Here is a 25,181-nt window from a genome sequence, read left to right as displayed (position 1 = left end):
TAATTGGAAAAAATATTTTTTTAAAAAATCCACGTCTGTCAATAAAAAATTTTTTTTAAAAAATCCACGTCTGTCAATAAAAAAATTTTTTTAAAAAAATCCACGTCTGTCAATAAAAAATTTTTTTTTAAAAATCCACGTCTGTCAATAAAAAAATATTTTTTAAAAAATCCACGTCTGTCAATAAAAAAATATTTTTTAAAAATCCACGTCTGTCAATAATTATTCAATAATTGGAAAAAATATTTTTTAAAAAATCCACGTCTGTCAATAAAAATATTTTTTAAAAAATCCACGTCTGTCAATAAAAAATATTTTTTAAAAAATCCAATTCTGTCAATAATTGGAAAAAATATTTTTTAAAAAATCCAATTCTGTCAATAATTGGAAAAAATATTTTTTAAAAAATCCAATTCTGTCAATAATTGGAAAAAATATTTTTTAAAAAATCCAAGTCTGTCAATAATTGGAAAAAATATTTTTTTAAAGACCCACGTCTGTCAATAATTGGAAAACATAATTTTTAAAAAATTCACGTCTGTCAATAATTGGAAAAAATATTTTTTTAAAAACCCACGTCTGTCGGTAATTGAAAAAATATTTTTTTTAAATCCAAGTCTGTCAATAATTGGAAAAAATATATTTTTTTTAAATCCACTTCAGTCAATAATTGGAGCAAATATTTTTTTTAAAAAATCCACGTCTTCAATAATTGGAAAAAATATTTTTTAAAAAACCCACGTCCGTCAATAATTGAAAAAATATGTTTTAAAAAATCCATGTCTGCCAATAATTGGAAAAAATATTTTTTTTTTAAAAATTGGAAAAAATATTTTTTAACAAGTCCACGTCTGTCAATAATTGGAAAAAAATATTTTTTTTTGAAAATCCACGTCTGTCATTAATTGGAAAAAATATTTTTTTTTTGAAAATCCACGTCAGTAAATAATTGAAAAAAAAACTATTTTTAAAAAATCCACGTCTGTCAATAATTGGAAAAAATATTTTTTTAAAAATCCACGTCTGCCTTTGGATAAAAATATTTTTAAAAATTTCGCCACTCATAGGCCTCCCGAAAAAAAAATTAATAAAAAAAATCTAGGGATAAATAAATGTTTAGTTCTTCAAAAAATGTATGTTTAGGACCAGCTTTGGCTTGAAAAGCTATCCACAAAAAATACTTTTTATTTAAGTAAATTTTTTATAAGAAATTAATTTTTTTTTGTTTAATACAATCAAATAAGTACATTTGTGTGTGTGTGTAGATGTCATATTATTAAATATAAGTATATACTGTATATAATTTAAATAACGTCGAGCTTCCGTTCCCGCTTTAGTTGACACTGGGACTATTGGGTGTATAGGCGATGGGCTCCCGTTCATAGAATCTTTCAGATTTCTCCAACTGGGTATAGCCGGTCATGGGTGAATTCATGGGTGGGGCCATTTTGCCACCCGAGATGAGAACGCCCAAACTTTGCTGCAACTGCCAGCGACGGGCCTCGCGTATCGACTTGTTACGTCTCAGGGTCTTGGCCAACATAAAGGCACACAGAGCACCCAGGAGCTGGGGGAAAAACAAAAATTTCGATTAATCCAAAAAATATATATCCAAGGAAATGTGATCTCTTACCTGCACAAAAGCCACCGTGGTGGCGCCAGTGGCAATCAACATGGTACTCTGTGAGATAATAAAGTCCATGCGTCCAAAGCAGCCATTCTCATATTGTTTCTCACAACTCTCCAGGTCATAGCTGTACATACCGCAGCACGACAAGGGCACATCGATGCGATTGTCAGTGCTGTTGGACTGTTGAATGAAATTGATCCAATCGCGGGGACCGTCAACGCCACAGCATTCCAAGCCGGACTGCATGAAGTCCACACCGGCTTGGATATATTCGTTCGACTCGTAATTGGCCAGCGATTCGTTCATGGTGCGAACCAACATCTCACGGACTTGGCCTTGCATTACAAAGGCAGCAATTGAGGCAGATACCTCCAAAATGAAAACCAAGAACAGGCAAACGCCATACTTCACGGTGAGAGAAGAAAGAGAGAGGAGGTGAAGAGAGGAAATTGTCAATTTCATATTTTCTAACACAGATCAGCCAACCTACCAAATTGATGAGCATAACACTTTCCTTGATGGCTCCATAGGCACCCAGGGTGGCAACGAACAATAGAATGAAGCCAATGGCAATTAGCAGGGCTGGCGGTGACAGGAAGTGATCATCGACAAATTGACGGAAATCACCAAATATGGCCTGGATGGTGGAGCCAACCATTACCAGGAGAATGGCTGTGATCTGGAACAGGTGGAAGGAATTAAATTAATATAATAATAAAAAAACATATATAAATATTGTAAATATTTTATATATTTCCAAAAGGCGTCGATTTAAAAAAAAAATATTTTTTTAAAAGGCTAAGAGACGTGGATTTTTTAAAAAAGATACTTTTTCATTTTTTTTTTAAATCTTTTTTAAATATTTTTACAATTATTGACAGACTTGGATTTTTTAAAAAGTATTTTTTCTAATTTTTGACGGACGTGGATTTTTTGAAAAATGTTTTTCCAATTTTTGATCGACGTGGATATTTTAAAAAATATTTTTTCAATTTTTGGCTGACGTGGAGTTTTTAAAAATTTTTTTTCTCAAATTTTTGACCGACGTGGATTTTTAAAAATGTATTTTTTTTCCAATTTTTGACGGACTTGGATTTTTTAAAAATATTTTTTTTAAGGGCCAAAAGACGTGGATTTTTAAAAAAATACTTTTTCCAAAGGCCAATAGACGTGGATTCTTTAAAAAATATTTTTTTCAATTTAAGACTGACGTGGATTTTTTAAAAAATATATTTTTCAATTTAAGACTGACTTGAATTTTTAAAAAATATTTTTTTTCAATTTGGACATGGATTTTTTAAAAAAATATTTTCTTTAATTGTTGACAAACGTGGATTTTTTAAAAAATATTTTTTCCAATTTATGATAGACATGGAATTTTAAAAAAAATATATTTTTTTCAATTATTGACAGACCTGGATTTTTTAAAAAATATATTTTTCCAATTTATGACAGGCTTGGATTTTTAAAAAATATTATTTCCAATTATTGACAGACGTGGATTTTTTAAAAAATATTTTTTTTACAATTATTGACAGACGTTGATTTTTTAAAAAATATTTTTACCAATTATTGACAGAAGTGGATTTTTTAAAAAGTTTTTTTTTTCAATTTTTGACAGTCGTGGATTCTTTAAAAAGTATTTTTTTTTCAATTTTTGACAGACGTGGATTTTTTAAAAAGTATTTTTTCAATTTTTGACAGACGTGGGTTTTTAAAAAAATATTTTTTCCAATTTATGACGTACGTGGATTTTTTAAAAAATATTTTTCCAAAGGCCAACAGACGTGGATTTTTAAAAAAGTATTTTTTCAATTTTTGTCAGACGTGAATTTTTTAAAAAATATTTTTTCCGATTTTTGACAGACGTGGATTTTTTAAAAAATATTTTTTCCAATTATTGACAGAAGTGGATTTTTTAAAAAATATTTTCTTCAAATATTGACGGACGTGAATTTTTTAAAAAATATTTTTTTTAATTTAAGACTGACGTGGATTTTTTAAAAATTATTTTTTCCGATTTTTGACAGAGGTGGTTTTTTTAAAAAATATTTTTTCCGATTTTTGACAGACGTGAATTTTTTAAAAAATATTTTTTCCAATTTTTGACGGACGTGGATTTTTTAAAAAGTATTTTTTCCGATTTTTGACAGACGTGGATTTCTTGAAAAATATTTTTTCAAATTATTGACAGACGTGGATTTTTTAAAAAATATTTTTTTCCAATTTGGACATGGATTTTTTAAAAAATATTTTTTCCAATTTAAGACTGACGTTGATTTTTTAAAAAATATTTTTTCCAATTTGGACATGGATTTTTTAAAAAATATTTTTTCCAATTATTGACAGACGTGGATTTTTTAAAAAATATTTTTCCAAAGGCCAACAGACGTGGATTTTATAAAAAATATTTTTCCAAAGCCAACCGACGTGGTTTTTAAAAAATATTTTTCCAAAGGCCAACAGACGTGGTTTTTTTAAAAAATATTTTTCCAAAGGCCAACAGACGTGGATTTTTTAAAAAATATTTTTCCAAAGGCCAACAGACGTGGATTTTTTAAAAAGTATTTTTTTCAATTTTTGACAGACGTGGTTTTTTTAAAAAATTTTTTCCAAAGGCGAAAAAAGTGGATTTTTTTAAAAAATATTTTTCCAAAGACGAAAAAAGTGGATTTTTAAAAAAAATATTCTTTCCAAAGGCCAATAGACGTGAATTTTTTTTTTGTCAGACGTGGATTTTTTAAAAAATATTTTTTCAGATTTTTGACAGATGTGGATTTTTTAAAAAATATTTTTTCGATTTTTGACAGACGTGGATTTTATACCCTCTACCATAGCTTGGAGGGTATATTAAGTTTGTCATTACGTTTGTAACATCTCGAAATACACATTTCAGACCCCGCGATATATATATATATATATATATATATATATATATATATATATATATATATATATATATATATATATATATATATATATATATATATATGATCAGCGATTTAGCGATGTCCGTCCGTCTGAGGAAATCACTCTAACTTCCGAACGAATTGAATTAGATTGATAAAATTTTACTCAAATGTATATTATGTCTACAGGACTTTTGGTATTGAAAATAGGCCATGTCGGTCCACGTTTTGGTATAGCCCCCATATAACGGTATCTCCCGATATTCGGTATTTTCATGATTTCAGCGACATTATTTACCGGAATTATTTCAAATTTGATATTTGAAGTTCGTAATGGATGCTACAGCCTATGACAGAAAAGTGTCTGTGCAGGTCCACATTTTGGTATAGCCCCCATATAATAGTACCTCCCTATATGTTGATGATTTTAGCAACATTCCGCAACAACAACATTTTTTTTTAAGTTTCGCATTTGAATATTGTAATGGCTTATGACAAAAGTTGCCTATGCAGGTCTACGTCTTCGTTTAGACCCTAATATGACGGCTACATTTGGTATTTTTAAGATTTTGACAGAATTTTTAACGGATTTTATTTTTTATTTTTTGAAAATTGCCAAGTTCGTTTTCAATAGTGGGGGGAATTCAAAGTTCGGCCCGGCCGAACTTACATCTTTTTTACTTGTTTAAAGTCAAAAAGAGTTGGTTTTTTAAATTTTCCAATTTTTGACAGACGTGGATGTTTTAAAAAATATTTGTTTTTTAATTTTTGACGGACGTAGATTTTTCGGAAAATATTTTTTCCAATTATTGACTGACGTGGATATTTTAAAAAATATTTTTTCCAATTTTGGACGGACGTGGATATTTTAAAAAATATTTTTTCCGATTTTTGACAGACGTGGATTTTTTAAAAAATATTTTTTCCGATTTTTGACAGACGTGGATTTTTTAAAAAATATTTTTTCCGATTTTTGACAGGCGTGGATTTTTTAAAAAATATATTTTCAGATTTTTGACAGACGTGGATATTTTAAAAAATATATTTCCAATTTTTGACGAACGTAGATTTTTCAAAAAATATTTTTCCATTCTTTGACGGACGTGGATTTTTTAAAAAAATATTTTTCCATTTTTTGACAGACGTGGATTTTTTAAAAAATATTTTTTCCGAATTTTGACAGACGTGAATTTTTTAAAAAATATTTTTTCCGACTTTTGACAGACGTGGATTTTTAAAAAAAAAATTTTCCGATTTTTGACAGACGTGGATTTTTTAAAAAATATTTTTTCCGATTTTTGACAGACGTGGATTTTTTACAAATAATTTGTTCCTATTTTTGACGGACGTGGATTTTTTAAAAAATATTTTTTCCGATTTTTGACAGACGTGCATTTTTTAAAAACTATTTTTTCCAATTATTGACGGGCGTGGATTTTTTAAAAAAATATTTTTCCGATTTTTGACGAACGTAGATTTTTCAAAAAATATTTTTCCATTCTTTGACGGACGTGGATTTTTTAAAAAATATTTTTCCATTTTTTGACGGCCGTGGATTTTAAAAAAAATATATTTTTTCCAATTTTGGACGGACGTGGATATTTTAAAAAATATGTCTTCCCAAAATGCTATGTAATTCGGTTTTAGTTTTTTGTTAGAAAAAAACTATGACTCAGTTGGACAAATAATTCTCTGGCGATCCACAAGAATAGGTTGTAGAGGAAGAAGACCGATATTGGCTCTTTTCACTCCCCAGCGATTAAGGTCATTTGCACTCAATAATGGATGTGGATTGGAATCCTTAGATTCGAACCAGAAAATGAAGTTCCTATTGACCTTTAACCTTGGTTGGGGAAAAAGGGGGTTCCATTTTATTGAGTGGCCCCCGAAGGCAAAATACCATTGGGAAACATGAACGGATATTGAAAACGGCTGAGCAACAATTATGAATTATTAATGTGTGTGAGTGGACCTCACACGCACACACACATAAACTCATTTCCTATCACTCACACACACATACACAAGCAAAAAGAATTAAACAAATATAGATAACAAGCCAACGATGAATGACTATGAGAACTACCACAATCAAGGTAACAAAATGGCGTTGACGGCCCTAGATGAAAATATGGAAAATTTCACACTCGAAGGACCAAATTTCGATTCAAAACTTGTTTCCCTTAAAATCAAATCATACTTACCGCAAACATAAAGCTCACAATGAGCAGCATATATTTGGCACAACGCATGCCGGAATTCAATTGTAAATCCCTTGTGGCCATTTTTTCCTTTCGTTATTCGTTGAAGACGTTTTCTTCGCGACACAAATCCTTTCGTTAAGAGTTTTGAATTTTTTTCTATTGATTCACTATTGGATGGAAAGAAAATATTAATTATTTTCTTTGATTATTTTTATTGAAATATTATTAACGGTTCTCTTTCTCTTACAACTCTTTACTTGCCAAGTTACAGAAATACTAAAATATTGAAAAGCTTTTTTCTATTTAAAAAACAGTCATAATATCTTTTTTTTTTGTTTCGTGTGTTAACTTGCTAGTATTTGTTCTCTTCGGCTGGAATTGACGACAGCGGAGGTTCTCAGTGGTGGTGGTGGTGTTGTTGTTCGTGTTGTTTTATGGAGAAAAAAAGTTGTTTTGGTTTTTCGTTATCAGTACAGTAAGGGCTGGTTTTTAGAATTTTTTAAAAAATATTTTTTCCAATTATTGACGAATGTAGATTTTTCAAAAAATATTTTTTCCAATTTTTGACGGACGTGGATTTTTCAAAAAATATTTTTTCCAATTATTGATAGACGTGAATTTTTAAAAAATTATTCTTTCCAATTACTGACAGAAGTGGATTTTTTAAAAAATATTTTTACCAATTTTTTCAATATTGGCAGACGTGGATTTTTTAAAAAATATTTTTACCAACCATTGACAGACGTGGATTTTTTAAAAAAAATATTTTTTCCAATAATTGACAGACGTGGATTTTTTTATAAAAATATTTTTTCTACTTTTTGATAGACGTGGATTTTTTTTAAAAATATTTATTCCACTTTAAAAAAATATTTTTTCAATTTATTGATAGACGTGGATTTTTAAATAAATATTTTTTCAACTATTGGCAGACTTGGATTTTTTAAAAAAATATATTTTTTCAATTATTGGCAGACGTGGATTTAAAAAAAATATTTTTTTCAATTATTGGCAGACGTGGATTTTTTAAAAAAATATATTTTTTCAATTATTGGCAGACGTGGATTTAAAAAAAATATTTTTTACATTTATTGACAGACGTGGATTTTTTAAAAAAAATATTTTTTAAATGTACTAATTGACGCGGATTTTTTAAAAAATATTTTTTTCCAATTGACGTGAATTTTTTAAAAAATATTTTTTTGATTTACCAATGGACGTTGATTTTTTAAAAAATATATTTTTTTGATTTACCAATGGACGTGGATTTTTTAAAAAATATTTTTTTGATTTACCAATGGATGTGGATTTTTAAAAAAAAAAATTTTTGGATTCACCAATGGATGTGGATTTTTTAAAAAATATTTTTTTGATTTACCAATGGACGTGGATTTTTTAAAAAAAATATTTTTTTGATTTACCAATAGACGTGGATTTTTTAAAAAATATTTTTTTGATTTACCAATAGACGTGGATTTTTTAAAAAATATTTTTTTGATTTACCAATGGACGTGCATTTTTTAAAAAATATTTTTTTTGATTTATCAATGGACATGGATTTTTTAAAAAATATTTTTAGGATTTTCCAACAAACGTGGATTTAAAAAAATATATTTTTAGGATTTTCTAACAGACGTGGATTTTTTTTATAAAAAATATTTTTTTTTGATTACCAATGGACATGGATTTCATAAAAAATATTTTTAGGATTTTCCAACAGACGTGGATTTAAAAAAATATATTTTTAGGATTTTCTAACAGACGTGGATTTTTTTTTAAAAAAATAATTTTAGGATTTTCCAACAGACGTGGATTTAAAAAATATATACTTTTAGGATTTTCCAACAGAATGATTTTTTTAAAAAAATATATGTTGGATTCACCAATTGACGTGGATTTTTTAAAAAAATTTTTTTGGATTCACCAATGGATGTGGATTTTTTAAAAAATATTTTTTTGATTTACCAATGGACGTGGATTCTTTAAAAAAATATTTTTTTGATTTACCAATGGACGTGGATTTTTTTAAAAAAATATATGTTGGATTTACCAATTGACGTGGATTTTTTAAAAAATATTTTTTTGATTTACCAATGGACTAGGATTTTTTAAAAAATATTTTTTTGATTTACCAATGGACATGGATTTTTTAAAAAATATTTTTATGATTTACCAATGGACGAGGATTTTTTAAAAAATATTTTTTCCAATAATTGACAGACGTGGATTTTTTAACAAAATATTTTTTTGATTTACCAATGGAAGTGGATTTTTTAAAAAATATTTTTTTCCAATAATTGATAGCCGTGGATTTTTTAAAAAAATATTTTTTTGATTTACCAATGGAAGTGGATTTTTTAAAAAATATTTTTTTGATTTACCAATGGACGAGGATTTTTTAAAAAATATTTTTTTGATTTACCAATGGACGTGGATTTTTTAAAAAAATATTTTTTCCAATAATTGACAGACGTGGATTTTTTAACAAAATATTTTTTTGATTTACCAATGGAAGTGGATTTTTTAAAAAATATTTTTTTCCAATAATTGATAGCCGTGGATTTTTTAAAAAAATATTTTTTCCAATTATTGATAGACGCGGATTTTTTAAAAAATATTTTTTCCAATAATTGATAGACGTGGATTTTTTAAAAATATATTTTTTCCAATTATTGATAGACGCGGATTTTTTAAAAAAATATTTTTTCCAATAATTGATAGACGTGGATCTTTTAAATAATATTTTTTCCAATAATTGATAGACGTGGATTTTTTAAAAAAAATATTTTTCCAATAATTGATATACGTGGATTTTTTAAAAAATATTTTTTCCAATTATTGACATACGTGGATTTTTTAAAAATATATTTTTTCCAATTATTGACATACGTGGATTTTTTAAAGAATATTCCAATTATTGACTTACGTGAATTTTTTAAAAAATATTTTTCCAATTATTGACGGACACGGATTTTTTAAAAAATATTTTTTCCAATTATTGACAGACGTGGATTTTTTAAAAAATATTTTTCCAATAATTGACACACGTGGATGTTTTAAAAAACGATTTTCCAATTATTGACAGCCGTGGATTTTTAAAAAAAAAATATTTTTTCAATCATTGACAGAAGTGGATTTTTTAAAAAATATTTTTTTTGATTACCTATGGAGTGGATTTTTTAAAAAACATTTTTTTTTGATTACCTATAGACCTGTATTTAATAAAATATATTTTTTTTGATTTACCAATGGACGTGGATTTTGTAAAATATATTTTTTCAAATTATTGACAGATTTGAATCTTTTTTAAAAAATATTTTTTCCATTTATTGACAGACTTGGATTTTTTAAAAAAATATTTTTACCAACCATTGACAGACGTGGATTTTCATTTACCTAACCCCAACTGTACCTACTTTAACTAAAAAAAATTAACAATTGTTGATGATGGGGTTGAAGTGGGAGTAAAACCAACAAACGAACAACAATAACAACAACACCAGCATATGGAATCTCACTCACACTCTTTCGGCCAGCCAGAAAAGATAACAACAATTAAGCGAGATATGATAAGAACTCTATTCTGTCAACACCAAGAAATATTTTCGCAATATTTCAGAATTTATTTTTCCAACGATTTATTGGGTCACTAAGTATTTTTTTTTCAACACAGAGGAACACAATTCCGAAAGCTTTTGTTTTGCTAGCGAATGTTGGAGAGGGAGGGGGGTGAGTTTTCAAAATTAGGTTCTCCACCAAATTCCCTTTCTCTGGCGAGGTAGTCAAGAGAATTGTTTCAGAACAACTGGCATTTAATTGAATTCCTTGATTGTTTTGTTGTTTGTTTGTGTTAGACCTAAATGTGACCACATGTCCTATTGACATTAGCCTGCTGGTGGTTTTTTTGGTTACCTTGGTTGCAAGACAATTTGCCTACCCTTGCTCTTGACTTGCCCCTTGCGATACACTTAAAACATGAATGAACCACGAGTATTGATTTTATGGAACTGGTAAGGCAAACCTGGAATTTTTAAATGACTGATAAGTTGTTTTACTAAAACTTTTCTTTAAAAGAAAAAGATTTTCCTCGACAAAATTTCTAATAGGAAAATTGCAACAAATATCGGAAAATGGTTCAAAATGGCTTTTCATAATTGAAATTTAAGAAAAAATTTACAAATGATGAGTTCTGCTTGAAATCAAAAAGAAAAACTTATATACAAAATCATACTGCTTCCGCCCCAAGTTGGGCGCCATTAGAATTTCCATAGAAAACATAATTAAAAATAATATTTTTTCAGTCCTTGTCGGTATTAGGATTTTTTAAAAAATATTTTTTCGATTATTCTAACAAACGTGGATTTTTTAAAAAATATTCTTTTTAATTATTGACAGTCGTGGATTTTTTAAAAAAATATCTTTCCCAATTATTGACAGACGTGGATTTTTTAAAAAATATTTTTTCCAATTATTGACAGTCGTGGATTTTTTAAAAAAATATTTTTTCAAATATTGACAGACGTGGATTTTTTAAAAAAATATTTTTTCCAGTTATTGACAGACATGGATTTTTTAAAAAATATTTTTTCCAATTATTGACAGACGTGGATTTTTTAGAAAATATATATGGTTTTTCTAAAAAATATTTTTTACAATTATTGACAGACGTTGATTTTTAAAAAATTTTTTTACAATTATTGGCAGACGTGGATTTTTTAAAAAAAAATATTTTTTACAATTATTGACAGACGTGGTTTTTCTAAAAAATATGTTTCCAATATTGACAGACGTGGATTTTTTAAAAAATATTTTTTCCAATTATTGACAGACGTGGATTTATTAAAAAATATTTTTTCCAATTATTGACAGACGTGGATTTTTTAAAAAATATTTTTTCCAATTATTGACAGACGTGGATTTTTTAAAAAATATTTTTTCTAATTATTGACAGACGTGGATTTTTTAATAAAATATTTTTTCGACTTTAATAACAGACGTGGATTTTTTAAAAAATATTTTTTTAAATTATTGGCTGACGTGGATTTTTTAAAAAAAATATTTTTTCCAATTATTGACAGACGTGGATTTTTTAAAAAATATTTGGATGTAAATTTTTTAAAAAATATTTTTTCCAATTATTGACAGACGTGGATTTTTTAAAAAATATTTTTTCCAATTATTGACAGACGTGGATTTTTTAAAAAAAATTTTTCCAATTATTGACAGACGTGTATTTCTTAAAATATATTTTTTCCAATTATTGACAGACGTGGATTTTTTAAAATATATTTTTTCCAATTGTTGACAGACGTGGATTTATTAAAAAATATTTCTTCCAATTATTGACAGACGTGGATTTATTAAAAAATATTTTTTCCAATTATTGACAGACGTGGATTTTTTAAAAAAATATTTTTTCCAATTATTGACAGACGTGGATTTTTTAAAAAATATTTTCTCCAATTATTGACATACGTGGATTTTCTAATAAAATATTTTTTCGACTTTAATAACAGACGTGGATTTTTTAAAAAATTTTTTTTTAAATTATTGGCAGACGTGGATTTTTTAAAAAAAATATTTTTCCAATTATTGACAGACGTGGATTTTTTAAAAAAATATTTTTCCAATTATTGACAGACGTGGATTTATTAATAAATATTTTTTCCAATTATTGACAGACGTGGATTTATTAAAAAATATTTTTTCCAATTATTGACAGACGTGGATTTATTAAAAAAATATTTTTTCCAATTATTGACAGACGTGGATTTATTAAAAAATATTTTTTTCCAATTATTGACAGACGTGGATTTATTAAAAAATATTTTTTTCCAATTATGGACAGACGTGGATTTATTAAAAAATATTTTTTCCAATTATTGACAGACGTGGATTTTTTAAAAAAATATTTTTTCCAATTATTGACAGACGTGGATTTATTAATAAATATTTTTTCCAATTATTGACAGACGTGGATTTATTAAAAAATATTTTTTCCAATTATTGACAGACGTGGATTTATTAAAAAATATTTTTTCCAATTATTGACAGACGTGGATTTATTAAAAAATATTTTTTCCAATTATTGACAGACGTGGATTTATTAAAAAATATTTTTTCCAATTATTGACAGACGTGGATTTATTAAAAAATATTTTTTCCAATTATTGACAGACGTGGATTTATTAAAAAATATTTTTTCCAATTATTGACATACGTGGATTTTTTAAAAAAAAATATTTTTTCCAATTATTGACAGACGTGGATTTATTAAAAAGTAATTTTTTGCAATTATTGACAAACGTGGATTTTTTAAAAAATATTTTTTCCAATTATTGACAGACGTGGATTTATTAAAAAATATTTTTTTCCAATTATTGACAGACGTGGATTTATTAAAAAATATATTTTTCCAATTATTGACAGACGTGGATTTATTAAAAAATATTTTTTCCAATTATTGACAGACGGGGATTTTTTTAAAAAATATTTTTTCCAATTATTGACAGACGTGGATATTTTAAAAAATATTTTTTTCCAATTATTGTCAGACGTGGATTTATTAAAAAATATTTTTTCCAATTATTGACAGACGTGGATTTATTAAAAAATATTTTTTCCAATTATTGACAGACGTGGTTTTTTTAAAAAATATTTTTTCAAATTATTGACAGACGTGGATTTATTAAAAAATATTTTTTCCAATTATTGACAGACGTGGATTTTTTAAAAAATATTTTTTCTAATTATTGACAGACGTGGATTTTTTAAAAAATATTTTTTCCAATTATTGACTGACGTGGATTTTTTAAAAAATATTTTTTTCCAATTATTGACAGACGTGGATTTATTAAAAAAATATTTTTTTCAATTATTGACAGACGTGGATTTATTAAAAAAATATTTTTTTTCCAATTATTGACAGACGTGGATTTATTAAAAAATATTTTTTCCAATTATTGACAGACGTGGATTTATTAAAAAATATTTTTTCCAATTATTGACAGACGTGGATTTATTAAAAAATATTTTTTCCAATTATTGACAGTCGTGGATTTATTAAAAAATATTTTTTCCAATTATTGAGAGACGTGGATTTTTTAAAAAATATTTTTTCCAATTATTGACAGACGTGGATTTTTTTAAAAAATATTTTTTCCAAATATTGACGGACGTGGATTTTTTAAAAAAACATTTCTTCCAATTATTGACAGACGTGGATTTTTTAAAAAATATTTTTTCCAATTATTGACAGACGTGGATTTATTAAAAAATATTTTTTCCAATTATTGACAGACGTGGATTTTTTAAAAAAATATTTTTTCCAATTATTGACAGACGTGGATTTATTAATAAATATTTTTTCCAATTATTGACAGACGTGGATATTTTAAAAAATATTTTTTTCCAATTATTGTCAGACGTGGATTTATTAAAAAATATTTTTTCCAATTATTGACAGACGTGGATTTTTTAAAAAATATTTTTTCCAATTATTGACAGTCGTGGATTTATTAAAAAATATTTTTTCCAATTATTGACAGACGTGGATTTATTAAAAAATATTTTTTCCAATTATTGACAGACGTGGATTTATTAAAAAATATTTTTTTCAATTATTGACAGACGTGGATTTTTTAAAAAAATATTTTTTCCAATTCCTGACAGACGTGGATTTTTTAAAAAAATATTTTTTCCAATTCCTGACAGACGTGGATTTTTTAAAAAAATATTTTTTCCAATTCCTGACAGACGTGGATTTTTTAAAAAATATTTTTTTTACAATTATTGACAGACGTGGATTTTTAAGAAATATTGTTTTTCCAATTATTGAGAGACGTGGATTTTTTAAAAAATATTTTTTCCAATTATTGACAGACGTGGATTTTTTAAAAAATATTTTTTCCAATTATTGACAGACGTGGATTTATTAAAAAATATTTTTTCCAATTATTGACAGACGTGGATTTATTAAAAAATATTTTTTCCAATTATTGACAGACGTGGATTTATTAAAAAATATTTTTTCCAACGTAGAGCATTTTAAAAAAATTGTTATTTTTATTGTTTTCTCTTTATTGATTTAAAAAAACATTTGAAAAATTAAACATTAAACAAAGCGAAACATTTGCAGACAAAGCTTAGTTTGCGTATTATGACTATGAAACTCTGGAAACTTCTCACTTTCTCCTGCCGCCTTCTCATCCTCTTCTTTTCAGCATCCGAGTTTAACCCATGAAACCGGTAATGCCGTTGCGTATTTTAATTTCGCGGGCAATATAGCAGGCAAACAAGACACCAAAGAACTGAAATGGAAAAACAAAACCCGAATTAGAAAGGCCATACATGGACCATGGAGTACCTCACTCACCTGAATAATGGCAATGACCACACCGGCGGCACCCAAGCTCACGGCATGGGCGGCAATGTAATTGGAGAATTCACTCAAACAGCCGAGACTGTAACGATTGACATCCTCGTTGTTCATGGTACAGGTGAAGGAGCCCACTTGGCCAACGGGATTGCGGCAGCAGGACAATGGCAAGGAGCCATTGAGAACGGTGTTCCAATCCTTGTAGCTTTCAACGCCGCAGCAGGTGAACTACGGGGGAAGAAGAAATGCATTATTTCATCTAGAAAACCCCGAAACTTAGTATCAATCTACTTACAGTCCTCTGCACATAGTCCCACATAAAGGTCACATCATTGGTATGCGTCGGATTGTATTCCTTCATCGATTCCGTTAGGCTACCCTTAATCAATGACTCGGCATCGGAACGCAAAACATAACCGCTAATGCCAGCGGCCAATTCCAAAATGAAGATCAAACCCAACAGCACCGAGAAGGTCAAAATCAAGCAGTAGTTTTCCTTCAAGGCACCCCAGCAGCCAAAGAAGGAGATGACAATGATAAAGGAACCGATGACAATCAGGAATGTCGGTATCGAAAAGAATTTCGACACCAAAAAGGCTTCATATTCTGTATAGATGGCGGCAACGCCAACACCAACGGCAATTAAGATAATGCCGGTTAGCTGTGTGGGGGGAGAGAGAGAGGGAGGAAGAGAAAGAGAGAAAAATGAATAAAAAATGTTTTCTATTTATCTACATCTTTTTATACTAAAATAATTATTTTTGTTCAAATGGCGCCCAACAAGGGGCAATTGAAAGATATTTTTTCTCTATTTTTTGATTAATCCCAACGAGGATGAAAAGAAATTATCAGCTTGGGCAGACCATCAATTCATAGAAGGTTCCGTTGAGAATTTTTTGTTTTCTATTAAAGTGGCGCCCAACATGGGGCAATTGGAAAATATTTTTGGTTTTTTTTTTTTTTTTGTAAAATGAGAATTAGAATTAGTATGTCGCTCAGAAAGTTTCCAAAAAATATATAAAAGGTCCCGTTTAGAAATGTTGCCCTTTTTCTGATTTCTATTCAAATGGCGCCCAACATGGGACTGCTATTATTTTTGAAAAAAAATGTATGAGACTCCAGTTATTTTTTTTAATAATGTCAACGGTACTCGAAAGAAATATGTCACTCAAAAGACATTGAATGTATAGTAGGTCCCGTTTAAAAATTTGCCATTTGCTATTAAAGTGGCGCCCAACATGGGGTATTTGATACAGAGTTTGCATTTTTTCTAAAAAAAAAAAAAAACAACGAGGAGTAAAAGGAATATGCCACTCTGGAAGCTTGCAATATATAAAAGGTCCCTTTTGGAAATGTAATCCTCTTGCTCATTTCTAATGTGGCGCCCAACATGGGGCTATTGAAACAGATTGACTTTTTTTCAAAATAATGCCAACAAGGAGTATGTCGCATCGAAGTCTTAAAAAATATATAAAGTTCCGTTTAAAAATGTTACCATTTTCTGATTTCTGTTCAAAGTGGCGCCCAACATGGGGCAACTAATGCAGTCTTTTTTTTAAATAATGCCAGCGGGAATCGAAATGAGTACGAAGCTCATATAGCATTCATTGTATAGATAGTCCCGTTTAGAAATTTGCCATTTTCAATTAAAGTGGCGCCCAATATGGGGCATTTGAAAGAGGGTTTTCATTTTTTCTAAAATAAAGCCAACGAGGAGTAAAAGGAATATGCCACTCCCCTTCGGGAAATTGAAACCTAGTTCTAATTTCTAAAGTGGCGCCCAACTTGGGACAGCTTGAAACAGCTTCTCCATTTTTGTTTTCAAAATAATGCCAACGAGAAGTAAAAGGAGTATGCCACTCTGAAGACCAACAATATATATTAGGTCCCCTCTAGAAATTTTAACCCTTTTCCGATTTCTATTAAAAGTGGCGACCAACATGGGGCTGCTGATGCAATTTTTTATGATGATTTTTGTGGGATAATGTCAACGGGAATCGTAATGAGTATGACGCTCAAATGACATTCAATGTATTGAAGGTTGGGAAATTTATTGTTTTCTATTAAAGTTGCGCCCAACATGGGACAATTGGAACAAAGCTTCAAGTGCTATTGTTCTAAAATAATGCCAATGAATAGTAAAAGAAGTATGTCGCTCAGTAGCTTTCAATATATGAAAGGTCTTCTTTAGAAAACTTAACTTCTTTCTGATTTCTATTGAAGTGGCGCCCAACATGAAGCATCTGAAACACTTTAATATTCTGTTCTTTATTTGTAAAATAATGACATCGGGGCTCGAAAGGAGTAGGTCACACAGAAGGCATTCAATGCGTAGAACGTCCCGTTTAGAAATTTGCCATTACTATTAAAGTGGCGCCCAACATGGGGAAATTGAAACAGATTTTCCAATTTTCAAAATAATGCCAACGAGTAATAAAAGAAGTATGCCCCGTCCAGAGTATGGTGCTCAGAAGTCAGAAGTTCTCTTTCATACATTTGATGTGTTCTATTAAAGTGGCGCCCAACATGGGACAATAGTACAGAGTTTCATGTGCCGTTTTTCTAAAATAATGACAACGAGAAGTAAACGGAGTATGCCGCTCCGAAGGCTTACAACATAAACAAGGTCCTGTTCAAAAATGTTATCCTTTTTTAATTTCTACTGAAAGTGGCGCCCAACATGAAATAACTGATGCGGTAATTTTTTTAAATAATGCCAAAGGGATAGAAAGGAGTACGAAGCTCACATGGCATGGTCAATATATGAAAGGTCACTTTTAGAAAATTTACCCTTTTCTGATTCCTCTTGAATTGGCGCCCAATATGGGCCAACTGAAACAATTTCATATTCGTTTTTTTTTTGTAAAATAATGCCAACGGGAATCAAAGGGAGTATGGCACTCAGAAGTTCTCTTTCATAAATTTTATGTGTTCTACTAAAGTGGCGCCCAACATGGGACAATAGTATAGAGTTTCATGTTCCGCTAGTATACCGTTCCGAAGGCTTAAATTATATAAGAGGTCCGGTTCAAAAATGTTATCCTTTTTAATTTCTACTGAAAGTGGCGCCTAACATGAAATAACTGATGCGGTTATTTTTTTAAATAATGCCAAAGGGATAGAAAGGAGTACGACGCTCATAAAGCACGGCCAATATATGGAAGGCCCCTTTTAGAAAATGTACCCTTTTCTGATTCTTCTTGAATTGGCGCCCAATATGGGCCAACTGAAACAATTTCATATTCAATTTTTTTATTTGTAAATTAATGCCAACGGGAAACAAAGGGAGTATGGCCCTCAGAAGTCTTAAGTTCTCTTTTATACATTTGATGTGTTTTATTAAAATGGCGCCCAACATGGGAAAATAGTGCAGGGTTTCATGTGCCGTTTTTCTAAAATAATGCCAACGAGGAGTAAACGGAGTATACCGATCCGAAGGCTTAAAACATAAAAAAAGTCCCGTTCAAAAATGTTATCCTTTTTTTTAATTTCTATTGAAAATGGCGCCCAACATGAAACAACTGATGCAGTTATTTTTTTAAATAATGCCAAAGGGATAGAAGGGAGCACGACGCTCATATAGCATGGCCAATATATGAAAGATCCCTTTTAGAAAATTTACCCTTTTCTGACTCCTCTTGAATTGGCCCCCAAAATGAGGCATCTGAAAATTTATTATTCAATTTTTTATTTGTAAAATAATGCCAACGGGAATCACAAGAAGTATGGCGCTCCTGTCTAGCAATTTTAACGCTTTTCGGAATTCTATTGAAAGTGGCGCCCAACGTGAAACATCTGATGTAGTTCTTTTTTTTTAATAATGCCAAAGGAATATAAAAGATAATGTCGTTCAGAAGACATTCAATGTCTAGAAATCGAAATAAAGTTGTCTGAATCTGGAGAGATGAGAGGGTTGGGCGAGCGCGAATTAAACAGCCAAGAAGAATTTATTTTTGGAATTTCATAAATACTTTTTGTTGAGATCTTTTCCTGTTATCTTCCATTGACGTCACTATGCAACGAAGAAAAAAGATAAAAAAAAATACTAGACTCTTATCGAAAACTTATCGTGATGTCTATGTAGGTCCAATTTTAAGATAAATTGAGTAAAATTCTCAGACAAACAAAAATGTTGTAAAATAAACGTCAATGTGTTCAAGAAGAGAAAAAATGAATAAAAAAAGTATTTAGAAAGAATCATAGGACGTATGACTAACGACAATACGAATACGCCCCCTTGGTAATGACTATTAACCTTGGTATTCCGTTTGTAACTTCTCAAAATACTTATGTTAGACCTTAGAAAGTATATATATTCTTGATCAGCGCAATATTCCAAGTCAGTAAATCAAAAAATCTACGTTTTTAAAGATAGACATAAATTGTTGATTCGAATGGCATTTCCTAGACATTTCTGAAAGTCACTTAAAATTCTGGGTTCTTCGAAAAAAAAAAAATTTAAAGTTGTCTCAAGGGCTTAAATGCGGCCTTAAGTCATGGATTTTTAAGGAATATTTTTAGTGCTATTTAAGTTCTAAAATGTGGTCTTAAAACGAGGAGTTTTGTTGGAATTTGTGAGTTTCCTTTGAGGAAATAAAATGTGGATTCTCAACGAAATTTTTGAAGCTACTTTTGGGTCATAAAATAAAGTCTAATTTTTAAAGCTCCTATAAGACTTTCAATGTCTTATAATTTCTTAAGGAGTTTATGAATTTCCCTTACATAATTTTTGAATATCCTCCGAGAATTCAGAACGTAGATTTTGAAAAAAAATGTTGTTTTTTTTTAAAGATTTTTTGAGTATTCCTGACTTTTGTCGACTTCTCTAAAATTTGGACATAAAACGCCTGTTAATTTCCTAAAACATTGATATTAAATAGCAGGTCGTATAAATAACACCAACAAGTATACGCCCGAAGTTCAACAAGAGTTTTATTTTTATAACCTCCACCATACAAACGGAAATAATAATTTAATAATTTAGCCTGTGACAGAAAATTGTTCATGCAGGTCCAGGTCTTCGTATAGGCCCCATATATCAGTACCTACCTATATTCGGTATTTTGACGATTCGCCGGAATAGTTTCAAATTTCGTATTTGAAATTTCAAATATGTACTACAGTCTGTGACAGAAAATTGTGTATGAGTTTTTTTTTTTTTAATTTTGAGGTCCTAAAATTTGGTTTTTAATGCAGATTTTTAAATGAATATGGAAATCCTAAGTTTAGACCTTAAACGTCTTTTGTTTTTGAAGAAATGTTGGTTTAAAAGTCCCCTAAGGCTAAGGTGTCCCCATAAGGGTCTAAAATTTCAAAACTTTTTTGCCAAAAATCAGAATTTTTTAGGGGATTTCTAAAACATTGACTTCTTTCAAATTTGGCCTAAAAATGTCCCTTAAGGCTCTTAGATTTTAATATTAAGGGGTACAAAGAAGGATATTAAGTATACGCCCCCAATTTCAACTAAAATTTAATTTTTTGTAAGACTCTTCAAAATCTTGGGGAAATTATGAATTGGATAATTTTTCTGATTTCAACAAAATATTGAAAACGATAGTGCATTGTAGACGTTAGAGATATTTGACTGTAAAATCGATTTACAAAAACCACAAGCCCCTGATTACCGAAGAGAATCACCACTTATCACACACTACCCGGTAACAACGATAGAGCTTCTGTTTCGGCTTTTTCAAAATGTTTTTTTTTTTTCATTTATAAAAAAATTTAAATAATTTTTTTTTATGTTTAAAGCAGAAGATCGATTGATGTATAGATAATGGTAAATCACCGAAATTTTCTATTTTTTCTAAGTATGACAAATGAAATTCTAAAACTTTGGACTTAACGCGGGGACATATGGCCGGCCTCGAGTGATTTGGTGAATCATCTGTTTTTTTGTACGCCTTTTCTTTCCATTTCACATTATCAACGGTGGATGAAATGATAATGAAAAAGCAATGCGGAATATCAGCTCCATGTTATCGTCAAATGCCAATGGCAGGCAAAAATCGAAAACTTACCATAAAAACTAAATTGAAAGCAAACAAAACATATTTGATGCAGTTTGCACTACCCGTCAGCAGAGACATTTTTTTCTAGATTGCTTTTGTGTGGTTGTTGCGAAAGCTTTGCGAAAATTTTATGTTTTGCTGGAGAAAAAAAATCTGAAAGTAAAAGAAAAATACAAGGTATTAGGAAAAATGTTTAAAAAAAATTGTAATTGAGGCTGAAAAATCGATTTTTAGTTAAATACTGGGGTGTGGGGCGTATAAGTAACGACAGCACGTATACGCAACCACTCTTGGGGTTTATATAAACAAATATGTAATTATTTTTTAAAATATAAAGAGAGGATGGTAAAACATAAGCACAAGTAAAAAAGCAGAAAGTTCGGCCGGGCCGAACTTTGAATATCTTCCACTCTTTGGAAAGAATTTGGAAATTTTCAAAAAAAAAAAAAAATAAAATAAATAAATAAATAAATAAATAAATAAATAAATTAAAATCCAGTAAAAAAAAAATTCTGTTAAAATCTTAAAAATACCGAATATAGCCATTATATTTTGGGTCTATACGAAGACGTAGACCTGCATAAGCAATACGGAACTTGAAGAAAAAAAAACTGATGATTAATATAGCTAATATCAGCAAAATACCGAATATAGTGAGGTACCCTTATATCGGGGCTATACGAAAACCTGGATCCGCATAGGCAATTTTCTGTCACAGGCTGTAGTACCTATTAGAAACTTCAAATACTAAATTCGAAACAAGTTAGGTGAATATTGCACTTAAAATCGTCAAAATACCGAATATGGGGAGGTACTGATATATGGGGCCTATACTAAGTCCTTGACCTGCATAAACAATTTTCTGTCTTAGGCTGCCGTATCTATTGCGAACTTCATATACCAAATTTGGAACAATTCCGGTGAATAATGTCCCTAAAATCGTCCAAATATCGAATATCGGAAAGTACCGTTATATGGAGGCTATACAAAGTCCTCGATCTCCATAGACAATTTTTTGTCATAAGCTGTAGTACCTATTAGGAACTTCAAATACGAAATTTCAAACAATTTCGGTGAGAATTATACCTAAGATCGTCAAAATACCGAATATTGGGAGGTACTGATGTATGGGGCCTATACTAAGTCCTGAACCTGCGCAGACAATTTTCTGTCAAAGGCTGAAGTTCCTATTACGAACTCTAAGTACGAATTTTGAAACAACTTCGGCAAATAATGTCGCTAAAATCATCAAAATACCGAATATCGGGAGGGATCGGTATATGGGGGCTATACGAAGACGTGGGCCTGCATACGTAATTTTTTGTCATAGGCTGTAGTACCAATTACGAACTCTAAATATGAAATTTGAAACAGCTCCGATGAATAATGTCCCTAAAATCGTCAAAATACCGAATATCGGGGATGTACGGCTGTATGGGGGGCTATACAATATCGTGGATCTATATAGACATTTCTCTTTCAGGGGGTAAAGTACTCGGAAAGAACTTCTTGTGTGATTTTTCAGACAATTCCATCAAAAATTGAGGCTAAAATCATCAAATTCCGAATATAGGGAGGTACCCTTGTATGGGGGCTATACGATATCGTGGACCTCTATGGACAATTCTCTTCCAGGAGGGTAAAACAAATGGGAAGAACTTCTAGTATGGATTTTTAGACAATTCCATTGAAAAAATATAGCCAAAATCATAATAATACCGAATATCGGGAGATACCGTTATATGGGGGATATACGATATCGTGGACCTATATAGACAATTCTCTTCCAGGGGGTAAGGTACTCAGAAGGAACTTTTTTTGTGGATTCTCAGACAATTTCGTTGAAAAATGTGGCTACAATTATCAAAATACTGAATATCGGGAGGTTCCGTTATATGGGGCCATACGATATCGTGGACCTATATAGACAATATTCTTTCAGGTGGTAAAGTACTCAGAAGGAACTCCTTTTGTAGATTTTTAGACAATTTTATTGAACAATTTGGTTACAATCTTCAAAATACCGAAAATCGGAAATTTCCGTTATATGGGGGCTATACGATATCGTGGACCAATATAGCCCATCTTCGCACCTGATCTGACTGCAGACAAAATACTGATCTGTGCATAATTTTAGCTTCCTATCTTTATTTGTTTTGACTCTAGCGTGATTACAACAGACGGATAGAAGGACGGACGGTTAGGGCTAAATCGTCTTAGAATTGTATGCCGATCAAAAATATATATTCCGTTCCAAACCATGCCTTTGAAGCTTTAATGACGTAGGGCGTATAATTAAAGACAATACGTATACGCCAGAGTTTTGATTTTGGATCAAACATAATAAAGATGAAATATTAAAAGGAGATTGAAAGTAGGAGTATGGAGAGACCAAAGGAGAGGAAAAAAATCGTTCCAGGCGTTTTTTTTTTGGAGGAAATCTGGTTTTATTAGAAAAAAATGGGCCGATATATCCCGTCTTCACAGCAGATCTTGTGTTAGTAGAAATAAAGAAATGTGTGAAATATGAAGAGAATCGGATGCTTATTTCGGATTTTATAATCAGTTTATAATCGTGACCCTTAGTAGGGGAAGTAGCAGAAGGAATGGTCCGATATCTACCATTTTTATAACTGATTTGCTGTTGATGGAAATATTGAGATGTACTTAGTCTGAAGGGAATCGGATGATAATTTCGTGTTTTATGGGCTTCATGGATATTCAAAATGTCGACCCTTTGTGGGGGAGTTACCAGAAGGAATTTACCGATATATTCCATCATCACACCATACCTTGGGTTAATAAAATTATTGGAATATGTGAAATTTGAAGACAGTCGGACTCTTATATCACATCTTATAAGAGTTATATTTATTCAAAATTTTGACCCTTTGTGGGAGAGGCACTTGATGGAGTGGACTGACATTGTCAAATATCGCACCTGACCTAGCACTGATACAAATATTAGGATTTGCAAAGTTGAAGAAAAATCGAATTATCGTTTCTCTTTCTGTGCATTAACATATTTTCATTGAAAATTTCGATCATTTGTGGGGAAAGTACTAAAAGCAGTGGGCCGATATTGTACATCTCCGAACTTGATTTAATTTTGATAATAAAATTACGATGTATCAAGTTTAGACTAAATCGGAAACTCACTTGGAGAGTTATTGTGAGCACTAGTCAGCCAGAGAGAAAGGCGGACGGAGGGAGGGAAGGGCGTCGCTGGATCAACTCCAAATGTCCTAAAACGGATTTGGTCCAAAGAGACTTAGGGTCTAAAAACGATATTTCGATGAGATACGTTTTGACCGTATCAAATGATGTATAACCTTTTGGCTGAGGGTATAAAAAGGATCGTATAAGTAACGACAATACCGGTTAACTTAAACTATTTATATAAAATAGGAAAGATATTATGAAGGAATTGAGAAAAATAGACGTGTTAGAGAGAAGATCAAGAAGATTCATGTTAAACATATTTGAAGTATTTTATTTAAGACAATTGTTTCGAAGAATATTTTTTTCTTCGAAAACTTATTTCAACTTAAAAAATATTTTTTTTTAATTGGTCCTTAAATTTTTGTTTACACCAAATATATATGTCAAGGTTTTGAAATGTATATATGTCGATCAAGGTTTCATATTAATAAGAAAAATTTGCTGTGGAAACAGTGCTTGAAAATGGTTTTGAAGGTCTGCAGACAGGGGACGTATAACTAATAAAAATACGTATACGCCAGTGGTGCTTCGTGCTTGATTTATTCCAATTATTTGCATGTGTAAAATATAAAAAACCGGGAAATATTTGAAACACATTGAGGTCAAACGGAGTGCTAGGGAGACTTTTGCGAAGGTTCTCAAGAAGCTTATTTCTCAATTTCTTAATTCAAGAATTTTTATCTTTAAATTTTTGGAAAAAAATATTTTAATGAGTCACTACAATTTGGTCTACACTAGCCTTGACATTTGTATATCGATAAGAGGCTTGACATTAATATAAATCAGTTTCTATGGAATGTTTCGGAACACCGTCCAACTAAATATGAC

General features: G+C 29.8%; 2 protein-coding genes across 4 annotated transcripts; both read right to left on the bottom strand.

The window, feature by feature from the left end:
* Positions 1–1,105: 1,105 nt before the first annotated feature.
* LOC101895831 (23 kDa integral membrane protein) lies at positions 1,106–10,284 on the bottom strand. Of its 3 annotated transcripts, none has more exons than XM_059125195.1 (5): positions 10,266–10,284; positions 6,744–6,910; positions 2,121–2,309; positions 1,634–2,035; positions 1,106–1,567 (listed from the first exon to the last, which is right to left on the bottom strand). In XM_059125195.1, exons 2-5 carry the CDS (start codon positions 6,822–6,824, stop codon positions 1,334–1,336), a joined length of 906 nt encoding a protein of 301 aa, XP_058981178.1. In that variant the 5' UTR covers positions 6,825–6,910; positions 10,266–10,284; the 3' UTR covers positions 1,106–1,333. The 3 variants fall into 3 exon arrangements, with proteins under 3 accessions (XP_058981178.1, XP_005181579.2, XP_058981177.1); XM_005181522.4 differs by lacking the exon at positions 10,266–10,284 and adding an exon at positions 6,991–7,033; XM_059125194.1 differs by lacking the exon at positions 10,266–10,284 and adding an exon at positions 7,005–7,026.
* Positions 10,285–14,787: 4,503 nt separating this feature from the next.
* LOC101895543 (CD63 antigen) lies at positions 14,788–21,284 on the bottom strand. Its single transcript, XM_011293382.2, has 4 exons — positions 21,141–21,284; positions 15,416–15,781; positions 15,118–15,348; positions 14,788–15,052 (listed from the first exon to the last, which is right to left on the bottom strand). The coding sequence occupies exons 1-4, from the start codon at positions 21,207–21,209 to the stop codon at positions 14,975–14,977; spliced, it is 744 nt and encodes a 247-aa protein (XP_011291684.1). The 5' UTR covers positions 21,210–21,284; the 3' UTR covers positions 14,788–14,974.
* Between the last annotated feature and the right edge of the window lie 3,897 nt (positions 21,285–25,181).

Source organism: Musca domestica, unplaced genomic scaffold (assembly GCF_030504385.1).
Source record: "Musca domestica strain aabys unplaced genomic scaffold, Musca_domestica.polishedcontigs.V.1.1 32, whole genome shotgun sequence".
NCBI classification, from domain to species: domain Eukaryota; kingdom Metazoa; phylum Arthropoda; class Insecta; order Diptera; family Muscidae; genus Musca; species Musca domestica.
This window is presented reverse-complemented; position numbering and strand designations above follow the sequence as displayed.

What these genes read in the sequence shown, in the direction of transcription:
- LOC101895831 (XM_059125195.1), bottom strand. Translation starts at nt 6,824, where the DNA reads ATGGCCACAAGGGATTTACAATTGAATTCCGGCATGCGTTGTGCCAAA. An exon ending in TTGTGAGCTTTATGTTTGCG is followed by an intron (nt 2,310 to 6,743) that starts GTAAGTATGATT and finishes CACCTGTTCCAG; the next exon opens with ATCACAGCCATTCTCCTGGT. An exon ending in GTGTTATGCTCATCAATTTG is followed by an intron (nt 2,036 to 2,120) that starts GTAGGTTGGCTG and finishes CTCACCGTGAAG; the next exon opens with TATGGCGTTTGCCTGTTCTT.
- LOC101895543 (XM_011293382.2), bottom strand. Translation starts at nt 21,209, where the DNA reads ATGTCTCTGCTGACGGGTAGTGCAAACTGCATCAAATATGTTTTGTTT. An exon ending in CTTTCAATTTAGTTTTTATG is followed by an intron (nt 15,782 to 21,140) that starts GTAAGTTTTCGA and finishes CCCCCCACACAG; the next exon opens with CTAACCGGCATTATCTTAAT. An exon ending in GGGACTATGTGCAGAGGACT is followed by an intron (nt 15,349 to 15,415) that starts GTAAGTAGATTG and finishes CTTCCCCCGTAG; the next exon opens with TTCACCTGCTGCGGCGTTGA.